The sequence below is a fragment of the Lepus europaeus genome, chromosome 3 (genome assembly GCF_033115175.1).
Source record: "Lepus europaeus isolate LE1 chromosome 3, mLepTim1.pri, whole genome shotgun sequence".
NCBI lineage: Eukaryota > Metazoa > Chordata > Mammalia > Lagomorpha > Leporidae > Lepus > Lepus europaeus.
In genome coordinates, this window is record NC_084829.1 from 57,631,984 (window position 1) to 57,647,345 (window position 15,362).

Genomic DNA, 15,362 nt, shown 5'->3' on the forward strand with positions numbered 1-15,362 from the left:
CTCTGTGTCTTTCAAATAAATAGAATAAATCTTTTTTAAAAAGTGTCTTTGACTTAGAATATTTTAAAATTATGAATGTAATTAGGACTAACTCATTATAAGTCAAGAAGTATCTGTATTGAAGGGGCTGGTGTTGTGGCATACTGGTTAAAGCCACTGCTTTTGACACCAGCATGCCTTATGTGTGCCTATTTGTGTCCCAGCTGCTCGACTTCTGATTCAGCTCCCTGCTAATGGCCTGCGAAAACAGCAGAAGATGGTCCAACTGTTTGGGCCCCTGCCACCCACATAGCTGAGTTGGATGAAACTCCTGGCTTCAGCCTGGCACAGGCCTGGCTGTTAATGACCATCTGGGAAATGAACCAGTGGATGAAAGATTCATTCTCTCTCTCTCTCGCTTTCAAAATAAAATCTTAAGGAAAAAAAGAAGTATCTGAGGTTGAGAAAAGTTCCAAGTGAATGAGAAGTTCCCGAAGGGTGCTTGGTATATTCAGGGAAAAGCAAGAAGGCTAGTATGTCTGAAGCAGCACGGGCTAGGAGAGTAATGATCAGGTTTGAGGCCTTTCTAAGGACCTTGGCTTTTATGCTGATCTGAGAATCTACCGAAGGTTTCTGAGAGTAAGTGCTGTCATCCACCTTAACTAGGATTATTGCAGTTGAGAATACACATGAGAAGCAAGAGCAGAAGTATGAACCAAAGAGGGACGCTCAATGATCCTGGTGCAAGGTGACCAGGTCACGTGGGCCTAGTGGAAATGGAGCTGAGGGAAGAATCTTAGACCTGCTGTGAAGGTAGCATTCATGTGATTTACTGATGGACTGGATCTAGGACATGAGAGAAAGTCCAAGGTGAATCTAAAGTCTCTTGAGAGACATCAAGCCATTCACAAAATGTGTTGGGATACCGAGTTTAATGTTTGGCAAAAATATGTTTAATGAGATCGGTCAAATAACACCCTATACCAATAGCTTACTTGTATTTAGAATGAGTACAGATGGAATTGGGATCCAGGCTTAAGAGTTTCCTCTCTGCTAAAGTATTTAAATGGTGATGGTCACTGATTAAAGGTTGTGATTCAGCTTCAAAGCTGTTATTACCATTTCCATGCCCTCAGTTTTCATACTTGCAATGCGAACATTCTTGTAACGTGAGCTATCATGAGAGCGGAGCAAAGCACAATATTTTAAGTAGAGCGACCCTGCTCCATCTTTTACTGATCTTTACTGGATTTTTGTTGTTGTCGTTAACGGGAGATTTAATAAGTTGGGTGTGAAGTGACCATTTTAATTAATACCAACTATTTAAAATATCAGAAAAAAATTTTGTAGGCATAAAAGTGAAATTCCCTTTCTTGGAATGTGGGAATTAAGTAAATTCACTGTTTCGCATCTGGAGCTAGACAGCGAGAGACGGGATAGCTGTGTCATTCATTCTCAGTAGCGTCAGTGTGGTCCAGGCTGTCATTCTCAGAAACGTGACTTGGTCAAGTACACAGAGGAGGTGGAGTACTTCTATGTCTTCTGCTTCGCAAAGGGACCTTTTCTCCCTGTCGGCAGAAACCTGAATGTTTTTTCGTTCTTGCTTTGAATTGTGGGTGCTGGAAGGAAGTAAACGAAGCCATCGGTGAGCCATGCACCACAGCCTGCCCACCGTGTGGCATGGTAACTCCGCGTAGGGGGAGTTGGCTACTTTTATGCTGCACCGGGACTCGGGGCTTGGATGTTCGCCGGGTCTCCGCGCCGATTTCGGGTGGTTCCAGGAGCAGGGAGCAGCCGACTACGTGAGGTGCTCCCCTCTCTGGATCTTCCCATCCCAGAGTCTCGGGGGCCCCAGCTCCTGAGGCCCATCCTCGAGCTTTTGCGTCCAGCTAGCCCCCTCCAGGCCCCGCCACCCCAGCCCCGCGCGCGCCGCGCCTGCCCTTCTTTGGCCACGCAGCTGCGGCGGAGCCGGCGCGTCCTCGCGGGCCGCCCCCGCGGGCGTCAGAGAGAGGCGGGCGCCCCGCGCGGTGACGGCGACGCCTGCGGCCCGGGAGCGCTCCACTCGCCACCGCGGGAGAGGCCGGTGACCTCTCGGCCGCCCCGCCTCGGAGGCTCAGATGGCTCAGGCGAAGATTAACGCCAAAGCCAACGAGGGGCGCTTCTGCCGCTCCTCCTCCATGGCCGACCGCTCCAGCCGCCTGCTGGAGAGCCTGGACCAGCTCGAGCTCAGGTGAGCGGCCGGCGGGCCGGCGCGGGGCACGCGGCGGGCTCGGGCGTCCTGCCGGCCTGGGGGGCGGCTCGCGCGCCGAGGGCCCCGCCTGGGGCAAGCGGCGGCGGGAGAAGTTGCTTGTTGGGGTGCTGGGGATGGAGGCGCTGCAGTTTGTGGCCTGGCAGATTTTCCTCTCCTCGCTGAGAGAAAATGCGTTCCGTCCAAGCTAACCTGTGAGCACGTTACTGATGGACACGTGAACACACCTGTGTGGGCGAATACCCAGAGAAGATAAAAGTTAGGGTGACTTTAATGGAGATTATTTCCAGAACCTTCTCTGGGGTCCCAAAGATCTTTAAGCAAACCCCCCCCCCCCAAGGTTGCGAGTTAAGGGAAAAAGTGTTCTCCCCACCCCCCACCCCCGTGAAGTTTTCTTGTTCCAAAGCACTTCAGAGCAGAAAGGGGGGGGGGAGCCCCGGGAATGCATCTAAGAGCAAAAATTGTAGAGCAGTAGGCCAAGGGAGGGGCTGTAGGAGGAACAGTAACTGGGTCCTGTACCTTGTGGATTAAAGACATTATGGCTGCCTTTGCTCTCCTAAGCCCACATACTGTGTTCCAGTATTTATTTTCTTAATATTTATTACCTGACATAAAAGATACTGCTGAGACCTTAAAAGTGCTAGTCACTGGCCCGAAAGCATGAAAAGATAGTCAACAGTTTTTCCTTTTTCCCTGATGACAGTTTTAAGTAAGTAAGATAGTAATAGGCTTGTATAGAATTTCTAAGTAGTAATACATTTTGGAAATGGCTTTTTTCTTTAACAGTGTATAAAAACGTTTATGTACTATCTATAAACATGTGTGTCTGTAAAGTTAGTGTCTGCGTTGTGGTTGTGTGCAGGTATAGTTAGGTGAAAATCTTGAGACACGCACAGCCCCCTGACACTGCACATAGGATTTGGTTCAGTTCTGAGGGCGCAAAGGAGTGTGGAAGCCCCAAAGTGTAAACAGTGCTGTACTGTGTGTCCTTCTCTCCCTCCACTAATATACCAAAACATGAGGAAGTGTCTGTTTGCCCAGAAAATATATCAGTAACCACAGTGTCTCCTTGTAAAAAACGATTCGCTATTACTACTGGGAGGAAATCGCCAGAACGTGTGAAATTCTCCACTCACAATTCCAGGGATGGCAACAGAGCCACCTGGGCCCTAAGCCAGGGACTGGGGTTCACTTAGGGTGCGACAAGTTGAAGAGAGAAGTAATGCTTCCTTATGGATTGCCACAGAGTCAGCAAACCTGGGTTCAACGCCCAAAGGAAGTGGAGTAAAACTACAGTGGCCTCAGCTACTTCAGGTTCCTCTGAGGAATGGGATTTCTTTCGTGTAGCAGCTTAATAAGTAACTTACACTTCTCTGGGGGTTCTCTACTAGCCCCTCTCCCCCAGTCAGAGAACAGGAGGAGCATGTTCCCCCTCCTTCCTTCCTTCCAATGACAAGCTGAGTCATTGTCCTCACATGTGGTAGGCACAAAAGCAGTCAAGTGCTCCTCTTCTAAAACAAGGCCTCTGATTTGGGGTGTTACTGTATTTCTCATATTTGGTGAACGTCAAATGAATTCTGATTACTGCACAGAAGTGATTAAATTACAAGTTGCTTAATTACCACTTGGGCCGAAGGAGGAAAGTCTGATTCATATGTGTGTTAATTGTTCATTTCAAGGGCTTCTGGAGTAATTCTAGAGTTTTGTTTCTTCCTTTTAAAATACTGAAAACTAAGCAAGTGTGTCAGAAGGTTTGCAAAAATAGAGAAAACTGCTGCTGCTGATCCTAACTGAAGTTTGGATGATACCATGCAGGCAATGTGCAGAGCATTGTACCATTGAAAACTACAATCATGCCTAGAGGGAGGTTGAGTTTTAAAACGTGAAATTCATATATAATTTTATTCTCATCGTTTGAGCTCATATTAAGTAAAACTAATAAAGTAGTTATGTTAGTAGAGTGAAACATTTTAGCTTGTACTTAGAAGTATGCATGTACTGTTCTCTAATGCTAGTTTGATGTTTGGGAAAGACACTTCTTCCCTCTGAAAGCAAAAACAGGATTATACCCAGTGCTTGATGGAATATTTGGCCTACCTGATGCTTAAAATGCTGTAAAATGTTTGGCAGTCTTCTTCAGTTTGTTTCTGATACTTTATTGTTACGCTAGCCTTGCTTTTTTGACTGCATTTTGTCTCCAGATTGCATCCCCAAAGAGGCAGTTCCTTTCTCTCCTGGTTTTCATGATTTCTGAATGGAATATAATTTTACATTTGTCAATAGCTCAAGCTACTCTGCTAATTATCTTTTTAAACATTTATCATTTATAAATAATACAGCTTACATGTCAGGCTCCATATCTGTGTGGAAATTACTGTGATCTGCACTCCACAGATGAGAAACTGAGGCTTAGAAAGTAAAGACTCATCCAAGATCATACCACCAGAGAGCAGTGTACTTTAAAACTGAACACAGCAAGTCTGGCTCACAAGGCTCTAAGACTTCATGCCTTAATTCTCTTAAATATATCATAATTTAAAATGTAGAAATGATGATTTTACTGACAGAGAGGAAAATGCATTTGCAAGTAGCTTTAGTGCAGTACATATTCAACAGTCAGGATCTGCCAGATACCGGGTAGCCCCCAGAAGGCTCAGAATGGTAACCGGAATAGTAGAGGAATGGGTTTTGGAGACTGTTGGAGGGCAAAATGATAGGACTGCGAGATGGGCTGCTCACACGTTTCCCAAAACTGATCACGTAATGGCTGCCTCCCTCCTCCTGTCTGCCATTTTCTGTGCTTAACGTGCGCAGGAAATGAAGGCCCGGGTCGGGGCTTATATGGATAATTCATCTGCTTCAGTTTCCTTGTGAGGTGGTACCAGCATTCCAGGGCAGATGGCTTCATCGTTATTATGGTAAAAACAGCCTGTAATTTCAAAGAGCACTTTGCCTCCAAGCTGTCATTTGAAACTTACAAAAACCCTTTGAGGTAGAAGGAGGGCCCATGTTATCTGTTCTAGAAATGTGTGAACACAGAGAGGTCCAGGGGAATTAAGTGGCTTGCGCAAGGCTGTTATTCCTTATTATTGCCTTAACACTAAAAACACCTGTTCCTTTTTTACAGGAGAGTGTTTTGATAGTGAATGTAATTTATCATTTTGGTAATCATTAGGAAAATCCTTCAGAGTTATGCATTGCTTAAAATATTAAGTGATTGTTGTAGCATTCTTCTGATAACGTGAAGAGTTAAATGGTTTAATAGGCAGTCTGGAAACAGGGTGGAAAATGTTCCCCCCAAAAAGTTACCCTTAGCAAGGTCAGAAGTGTCTGCCTGCCCACTCCTTGGGAGCTTCCAATCTTATCATGAAAATAGCAAGGGAGTGGTGACTCTACCCTTCTGAGCTCCAGTTTATTGTGAAAACAAATTAGATATCGCACCCTTGTGATGGTGGTTTTATTGTGAACAAGCTGGGCAGGATGAAGAATTGTAAATAAGGTCTTGTGTTGGGGTTGTCCCCCGCCTCATTGATTGACAGTTTCATCCCAAAATTATACTTAAAAACCCCAGTGTCACGGGGTCCTTTGGGGGTTTTTCCTTTCTTGGAAGCCCCCCTCCATGCTGCTCTGGATGGTGGTCTTGACTCTAATAAATCTTTAAATCTCTCTGCTTATCCACTTAGAAAATATTCTTCCATGTGAGACAAAGAACCCAGGTAATAATATGTCTCCAGCGCCATTTTCCCGTAACAGTAACAGGAATATTGAAGCAGAACAGGACTGTGCTGTGACTTGAAGAACTTGTTTCAGAAGTCATTTCTCTCATATGGGCATTTGCCATTTCCCTTCCTTTTGTGAAAACACAAGTTCTTGTTACTAACAGATAGACGTTTATGTTGATAACGGTAAGTATAGAATACCTTCTGGGCACATTACGCATAGTCGCTCACACGTCCAATACCGCTGCAGCTCTGTCGGGCACTGTGTTAACCTGCTTCACCTCAGTCATGACCGTCAGCTCCTTCTTAGCCCTGTTTCATAGGTGAGGAATTGAGGAAGCGAGGAACTGTTCAAGGTCACACAGCTAGCAAGTGCCAGTGCCTGTGCCGTTGGCACTGCCCACCCTGTTGGCAGACCTATCCATAGTAGCCAGTCTTGATGAAATTATCATTGTACCTCTTCTAAGTCTCCCAACAGGGTGTTTTTCTGCTCCTTGAAGCTGGAGCAGCTGGAGCAGCTGAGGATGCCTGTGCTGAGCTTTTGTCCTCAGCTTGTGTTGTCCAAGCCTGCTTAGTGTGATTTCATGGAGACGGTTTTTCAGGAGCACCGGGCAGGCCAGCCTGGATGTGAGGGAAAGTTCTTTCCCAATTTGGACATGTAACTGCTTCTAGGATCTATTAGCAAATACGGAACTGCCCTTTCTCTGCCAGGAGCAGTGTTGTCAGAGAGCTATTCAGAAACGTGAAACAAAGTGGACGGCCCCTCACTGGCCTAACCAGAGTTCTAAAGGTGAATAATAGAGACAGGCAATATTAAAAAATACAATGGTTAACAGTTTTTTTTTTTTAATTTTAATTTTAATTTTTGACAGGCAGAGTGGACAGTGAGAGAGAGACAGAGAGAAAGGTCTTCCTTTTTGCCGTTGGTTCACCCTCCAATGGCAGCCGTGGTAGCACGCTGCGGCCAGCGCACCGCGCTGATCCGATGGCAGGAGCCAGGTGCTTCTCCTGGTCTCCCATGGGGTGCAGGGCCCAAGCACTTGGGCCATCCTCCACTGCACTCCCTGGCCACAGCAGAGAGCTGGCCTGGAAGAGGGGCAACCGGGACAGGATCAGTGCCCCGACCGGGACTAGAACCCGGTGTGCCGGCGCCGCAAGGCGGAGGATTAGCCTAGTGAGCCGCGGCGCCGGCCAGTTAACAGTTTTTGATGGGAAAGTTTTTATGGGAAAGTTACAGACAAAATTTATGTGAGTTAATTTTAAGAATAGCAATAGCTGATAAAAAATACAAATACTATTTGAATAAAGATCCAGGTTCAGTGTTGTAAACGAAAAAAATTTAAAATTATGATGCAGTCCCTGCATTAAATGAGTGAACAGTGCCATGGGAAGCAGTCATGACCTCATGGAAGAGGAGGGGGAAGCTGGTAAGGAAGCAGTAGTTCCTGCCTGAAGGACTGGGTTTGGAGAACATCACGTAGTAGACAGGTCCAGGAGGAAAAATATTGCAGGAAGAGAGAATAGCATGTGAAAGGCCCACGGTGCCAAAAAAGCCCTTAGGATCTTTACATTCTGAAGAATGACATTTTACCTTTGCTATGAAAATGGAGAGCTATGCATTAAAAATGCAGAAAAGGCCCTGGCAAACCTTCTGGAAAATCCCACAGAACTTTTTTAAAGTTCTGATTTCAGTTGGTCTCAATTAATGACAAACTATCTTCTTTATATGATAGGTTATATGCTTTTCTCAATGTCTCTTTTTAACCAATTTTGTTGATAACTCCATGAATTTACAATTGTAACTTACTGTAATTGAAGCCTTTTAGAATAGTATTCAGTTCGCTTTATCATCTTACATTTATTTGAATGCATGCTCAAGAGGGTTAAAAAATTAATCTTTTCTTTCAGCATGTTCTCATTTACCGGTCACATATTTCTTCTGTATTTAATATTGGAGTCATGTTTTACATTTTTAGCCTAAATATTTCATATCAGTGCCAACTGAAGTCTCTTTCATGTACTGGGCCCTAGATTATGTATGAGGGTTTGCTAATGTAAAATGTTTAAGTAAATAGTGAATGGTGCTGGAAGAGGATCAGATTTGTAGAATATTGTACTCATATTTTATTGTGTTTTCCAGCCAAATTTATAACATGAGACCTTTACCAACTCTTTGCTTTTCCTGGATTTTATAAACACAAAGTTTGATATATATTTAGTATCTTGAAGAATAAAGTTACTCTGTGATTTCATACTCTATCAGTGCTATTTTGGGGTATAACAGGTGGGTGACGGACGGGAAAAGGCCTATGTGTGATTGGGTGAGAAGGGGAGATCCTTTTCTGGAACTGACATGAGGTTGTTCCTGTTGTGCCCACTTAAGGCAGTATTCTGCATTAGACCTTCCATGATCTAGTATTACTTTTTTAAGTATATGAAGGAAGGAAAATTTATTAGGGGTTTGGCTCAAACAGTTGTGGCAGCTAAGTCCCGTGTCAGGACATCTTCAAGGAGAACCTAGGATGTTGATATCAAGTCCAAGGGCCTCAGTATAAGAGAAGCTAAGGATATGAGTCTCAGTGACCAAAAAGCCTGCATGCAAGCAAAGGGGCTGTGGGTATTATGCTGGAGTCCAGAAGCCAGCAGTTGATGTCACAGACAGGTGTTGGGCATGTCCTGGCTTTCAGAAAGTTACCAAATTGCCTTCCCATTTTTCTTTAAAGATTCATTTATTTATTTAAAAGACAGAGAGACCGAGAAGAGAGCACCGGTTCACTACCCAGATGGCTGCAATGGCCAGAACTTGGCCATTCTGAAGCCAGGAGCCTGGCACTCCATCCTGTTCTCCCTTGTTGGTGGCAGGGGCCCAATACTTGGGCCATCTTCTGCTGTTTTCTCAGGCGTGTTAGCTGGGAGCTCCCTCTGTAGCAGAGCTGTCGAGACCAGAACCAGTGCTCTGATACAGGGTGCCGGTGTCGTAAGCAATGGCTTGACCCAGTACTCCACAGTGGCAGCCCCTCATCTTCCCATTCAGTCTCTCCAGGTCACCCAGTCCACTGATGATGCTCCCATGGTCTTGTGTTTCTATGACCATTTAAATACTGGGGATAAGTCTGTTTAATTTTGTGAAAGTTGGTGACATAGTTACTGTAATCTGTAAGAAGACAGTGATCTCACAATAGAACACTTTGAGATGTGCAAGAATTTTTAAAAATTCTTTTGCCCTCCTGATTCTACAGCCTAGTTCTGCACTGACTAGATGTGTTCTTGTATATGTGTAGTGGGTGCATGTGTGTGCAGTGAGGGTGGTAGGGAAGGTGGCGCTTCTATAGTTTGATCAGAACTTTCTACCAAAAACCTACAGGGGCTTTCTCATTAAAGTTGGGAAAAACAAACCCCATCACTGCCACTTTTAAATACAGTTCTAGAGAGGACCTTAGTCAAGACTAAAGAAGAAAATAAGAGTATGATTATAAAGGAGGAGATAAAAATTATTTTTGGCAGATAATGTGATCATCAGCTTAGAAAAACCATTGAAAACAAGAGACTGGCCATTAAAATCAATGTGTAAATTGAGGTTGCCAGTTTTAAAAGGAACTTAGAAATACAGCATTTCTTAAATCAGCAATAATTGAGTAGAAAATACAATTAAAATTATTTATAATAGCAATAGTATTCAAAAAGTATCTAAGAATCTAGAACACTTAGGAGCCCACAAGACAGGGCCAGTGCTGTGGCGTAGTGGGTAAAGCTGCTGCCTGCAGTGCTGGCATTCCACATGGGCGCCAGTGTGAGTCCTGGCTGCTCCACTTCTGATCCAATTCCCTGCTAATGCACCTGGGAAAGCAGCGGAATATGGCCCAAGTACTGCCTAGGCCCCTGTACCCACATGGGAGACCCGGAGGAAGCTTCTGGCTCTGGCTTCGGCCTGGCCCAGCCCCATCCATTGCAGCCATTTGGGGAGTGAACCAGCAGATGGAAGGTATCTCTCTCTCCCCTTCTTTCTTTGTCTCTGCCTAAAAAAAAAAAAAAAGAAAGAAAGAAAGAAAGAAAATAGAAAGAGTGCACAAGGCTAGAATGAAAAATACTTCAAAACTCTAATAAAGAATATAGAAGATCTGAGTAAGTGATGAGATGCGTCATGTCCCTGAATGTAATGAAAATACTATAAAGAGGTCTGATTTCCCTCAACTCTTTGAGAAACCCAAAAACTAATGCTAGAGTTTATATGGAGGAATAATGGGCCATAAATCACTTCTTCTAAAGAAGACTGGGGCTTGGGGAACTGCTCTGCCAAATATTAAAGTGTATCCCCATAAAACAAAATGGATGTGGATTAAGAACAGTCAAATATGCTAATGCATGCAGTAAAGATTATGCAGATCAGGGAAAAGAAAAATAAAAAAACTCTTACCTAATCACATAAGGATGGATTCCAAATGAATTGAAGATGTAAATGCAAGAAAGGTTAAAACTGTAAAGTTAGTACAGAAAATATCACATGATCAGAGGTGAAGAAGGCCTTTAAACAGAACTTCAGAACCATTAACCAAAAGGCTAAACAAAATGATGAATTTGATTTCATCAAGATAAGGATTTCTGCTGAGTGAAGGAGATCCTGACAAAGTTCATCTATGACAGGATGAGAGAAGACGCTTGCAGTGTCTGTAATCAGTAAGAAATTAATATCTCCAGTATGGAAATCAACAAAAAGACAGGAACTCCTGTTTAAAAAAGAAAAACACAAAGGAGCCGGATTTATGGTGCAGCAGGTTAAGCTGCTGCCTGGGAGACTGGCATCTCATGTCAGCACCGGTTCAGGTCCTAGCAGCTCCACTTTCAGTGCAGCTCCCTGCTGATGCATCTGGGAAAGCAGTGGATGATCGCTGACGTCCCTGGGCCCCTGTGAGCCGTGTGGGAAACCCAGATGGAGTTCCAGGCTCCAGATTTTGACCTGGCTCAGCCCTGGCTATCGCAGCCATTTTGGGAGTGAACCAGCGGATAAAAGATCTCTTTCTCCCTTTCTCTCTGTCCTTCTGCCTTTCAAATAAATTAAAAATGAACCTTAAAAAAAGGGCAAAGTGTATCAGCAGGTTATTGTGGATATTGAAGAGCTATCAAACATTAATAAGGGAAGAAATGCACTTAAGTACTGAGCTATCACTGCACCCTCATTAGACTGGCAACACATAAGAACTTGGAAAGCTCCGTGCCCACGGATGTGGGAACAAGGGACTCCATGCTTCACTGCTGGGAGTGGATGGTACAACTCTTCTGGAGAAGAGTTGTAGCTCCCTGCCATTTTTAGAGTACACATACACAGCAGCTCTGGCCTGGGATGGAGCCTAAGGAAATTCTCACTTGGGGGTGCAGTTGGTGGACACCCTAGACATCCATTCTGGGAGAGTGGGGAGGTAAAACCAGGTGTGTATACACATGGAATATTGTATAATTAGAAGCTGCTGATTTTTTAAACATCGTGTTTTAAAAATTTTTCAATTTATTTATATGAAAGTCGGAGAGAGAGAGAGTGAGCTCCTATCTATTGGTTCAGTCCCCAAATGCCTTCAACTACCCATGCTGGGCCAGGCCAGGTGGGAACCAGGAACTCAATAGAGTGGAGGGCAGGGATCCAACTACTAGAGTCATCCCCTGCTGACTCCCAGCTGCCAGCTACAATTGGGGACAGTCAGGACTTGAACCCAAGTATTCCAGTATGGCATATGGGAATCTCAAGCAGTCTGAATTACTATACCAAGTGCCTTCCCCTAGAAGCTACCAATTAGATGTACTGTATACACAGAAACCTAGTTGGTTCTTAGTAAAATAGTGCTGAATGAAAAAAAAAAAAAAACCAGAATGAGATATAAATTAAAAGTACTCAGTAGGGGCTGACATTGCGGTGTAGTGATAAGGCCATGGCCTGCAATGCCAGCACCCCATGTCAGCACCTGTTTGTGTCCCAGTTGCTGGGTGTCCTTTCCAGCTCTCTGCTGATGGCCTGGGAAGAGCAGAAGATGGCCTAAGTGTCTGGGCCTGCCCCAGCCCTGGTCATTGCAGCCATCTACAGAGTAAACCAGCAGATGGATGACCTCTCTGTCACTATCTCTCTTTTTCTCTAATACTGACTTTCAAATAAATCCCTTTTTTTTAAAGTACACAATAAACAAACAATAGAGTTCGTAGGAACAAATACAAACGGAACAGTTGCCCTGTAAGCAAGGAGGAAAATGGAAGGGAGGCAAGTGGATAAAAACAGAACAGAAAATGGAAGAATTAAAAACGGAACAAGGAACTTTTGAAGTGTTCCTAATGGTCTGTGAACTTGAGTTGGATTGAATGAGAGATGGAGATCAATACGAAGAACGTCGCTGTAGTAACTGCTTTGTTTTCCCAACTTACGTAGGGTTGAAGCTTTGAGAGAAGCTGCCAGTGCTGTTGAGCAAGAGAAAGAAATCCTCCTGGAAATGATCCACAGTATCCAGAACAGCCAGGACATGCGGCAGATCAGTGACGGTGAGAGCCATTGCCACCGTAGGGGGCTTGTCTTTTACACTCTTCAAGGGGTGTGTGTGAAGTTGGGCAGCTTTTACTTGACTTCTGGCATGTGTACACTAGGCTTCAGCATTTATTGCATGCTGCAGAGAGCAGCTGTAGCTGTCAGTTTGTAGAAATGCCACTTCCCCAGAGATCACTCCCAGCATGCTCCCTGTGCCGCAGCGTGGAGTGAACGGCAAAGCCCTACCAGCTGCAGAACTGGCCCCAAGCATGAAGCCACCTGTTTCACCACAGTTTCACGTTCTAACTTTGGTGTTTGTAAGTTACTGGACCACAGGAAAGGTGAGAGCAGAAGCAGAAGGTGAGGAGTGGAAGCAGGGAAGTAAAGAAGCAGAGATGAATTGAGGTGTGACTTAAAGAGAGGAAATGCAAACAAAATGCAGAGAAAGGTTACATTATGGGGCTGAAAAAGCCCGCTTACGTCTCAGAATGTGCGGTTATTTTCGTATGAAGAGCATGAGGGCGTATGGAGGAATGGGTCACTTGGGATTTTTTCATTGACACTGGACTCCCTACTTGGTGCTCCACAGGATAAATTGTGGGCCAGGTAGCTGGTGAGATATGTGACCAGTCTAAGTCCAGCCACAGCTGTTCCACATCCACTGTGGCTCACGGTCTGGCCTGCCCTTCAGCTTCCTGAGCAAAAGGTCAATGCATTAGGAAAGAGGTTTTGAACAGGACAACCAGGTGGCTTTTACCCAAGATTAACAACAGAGCTCTTTTTACCATCATTGATAGCCTCCTTGTGTAGCCAAGATGGAGATCACTGGCCTGCTTATCTCTGCCTGCAGGGGATGGAGCCACGGCCCACTTCTGAGGCCAGCTTATCCTCCACTCTCATTACTACTTTTTTTCAGGCAAAATTTGGGGCAAAATATTCTGATTAGCATGCACATTTATTCTAGAATCTCTGACAGTTCATCAGTCTTGTATGTGTTACAGTTTCAGCTTTTAACTCTAAAACATTTCATAGAAGAAGTGCTTATAGAAAATAAATTTAGCCACACGTGCCTCAGTGTTCTTCACGGATAAGTCTGTCTCTCATATTGGTGACATTTCAAAACTTTTTCTGTCTAGGAGAAAGAGAAGAATTAAATCTGACTGCAAACCGCTTGATGGGACGAACCCTCACTGTTGAAGTTTCAGTAGAAACAATTCGAAACCCACAACAGCAAGAATCCCTAAAACATGCCACAAGGATTATTGATGATGTGGTCAATAAGTTTCTGGACGATTTGGGAAATGCTAAGAATCATTTAATGTCACTCTACAGTGCCTGCTCGTCTGAGGTGCCACCAGGGCCAGTTGATCAGAAATTTCAGTCCATAGTAATCGGCTGTGCTCTTGAAGATCAGAAGAAAATTAAGAGAAGATTAGAGACTCTGCTTAGAAACATTGAAAACTCTGACAAGGCCATCAAGCTGTTAGAGCACTCTAAAGGAGCTGGTTCCAAAACTCTGCAACAAAATGCCGAAAGCAGATTTAATTAGTCTTTAAACCTAAGAGCATTTACAAATAATGATGTAAGAATGGTAAGGTACTATTTTAAGTGAAAACTAGTTCTTTATGTTAGACATAACCACTTATTTGATACGGATAGTTGTTTCAGATGAGGAAAATATTTCCAGTGCCATCGGATTTGTGAATACCAATTAAAACTAGAATTATTTTAATTATCTAGAAGTTTTTATATAGAATTCTTGTACTAGGATATAGCACATTACTTCTATGTTTTTCCTGTTCTGTGTATGAATACAAAGTATGGCGTGGGGGACAGCACTCAACTGGGGGCAAAGCCACTGCTGCTCTTTCCCAGGCTTTCTCTGTCAAGGAACTACATGGCTACCTGGGGCATCTGCCTAGGTGTGCTTTCCCTTAGGCAGCATACAACGTACTGCTTTTCTAGTGTTAGCACAGCACCATGCTTAGCGGGACGAAAGGAATCCCAAAACAAGAGGCTTTCCCTACATTGTCCCATTCAGTTGTTTTTTAAGGCATCTGTAACCAAATTATTCTGAACTTTTGTGCACCTCATAATATGTGGATAATATGTGGTTTGTGAACATGACAAAGTATGAGAGAGTCACCTGTAATTTTACCACTGTGATCAATACTTATATCCATTTCATCTTCTCTCAGATGCATAACTTCTCTAAAATTACAATGTTGTAACTTGGTTTTCCTTAAGTTAAATGCTGCTAGTAGGTCTGCCTACTTGTCAACTTGAAAAGCTCTGTTTTATGCAGTTGTACAACAATTTACTTACCTGTTTCCCTCTTATTGAACATTTAGGTTGTTTCCACTTTGTTGTCATTACTACAGCATACTTATGTATATAGAGCTTTATCCTTCTTTCTTTTTTTTTACTTTCTTGGTATAAATTCCAGCAGTGGATTTATTGGGTCAAAGGGTATACACATTTTCATGGCCTGACACATATTTCCAAATTTTTTGTATCAGTTCTATCAATTTATACTATCTTTAGTAATTAAAATGTAGCCATTTCATCGAAATTGGTCCAACATTGAGCATTAAACTTTTTCTAACATTAGATATAAAATACCTTGATGTAGTTTGTTTTTTATTTACTAACAAGGTCAACCATTGTACTGATTATCTGTGGAATGAATCGAAGCTATAGAACACATTTGTTCAAAGTAGTTAATGCTATTGATATACAAAAAACCTCAACAACTACCCTCAAAACTACTTTGAAATGAATACACTGAACTGTTTTCTTTAGGATGTAGGTATTCCTCACACTAAAAAACAAAACTCACAATACACTTGATTAGATGCAAGCAATGCTGAGCTTCTCTGCACAAAGATGCCAAGTTAGTCTCTCTTTATATAAAGCA

The 15,362-nt window shown here is 43.5% G+C and overlaps 1 protein-coding gene across 1 annotated transcript; it reads left to right on the forward strand.

Annotated features, from left to right (window-relative positions):
• The first annotated feature begins 2,022 nt into the window (after window positions 1-2,022).
• On the forward strand, window positions 2,023-15,067 carry BAG2 (BAG cochaperone 2). Its single transcript, XM_062186311.1, has 3 exons — window positions 2,023-2,209; window positions 12,353-12,462; window positions 13,582-15,067. Exons 1-3 carry the CDS (start codon window positions 2,097-2,099, stop codon window positions 13,992-13,994), a joined length of 636 nt encoding a protein of 211 aa, XP_062042295.1. The 5' UTR covers window positions 2,023-2,096; the 3' UTR covers window positions 13,995-15,067.
• Window positions 15,068-15,362: the final 295 nt, after the last annotated feature.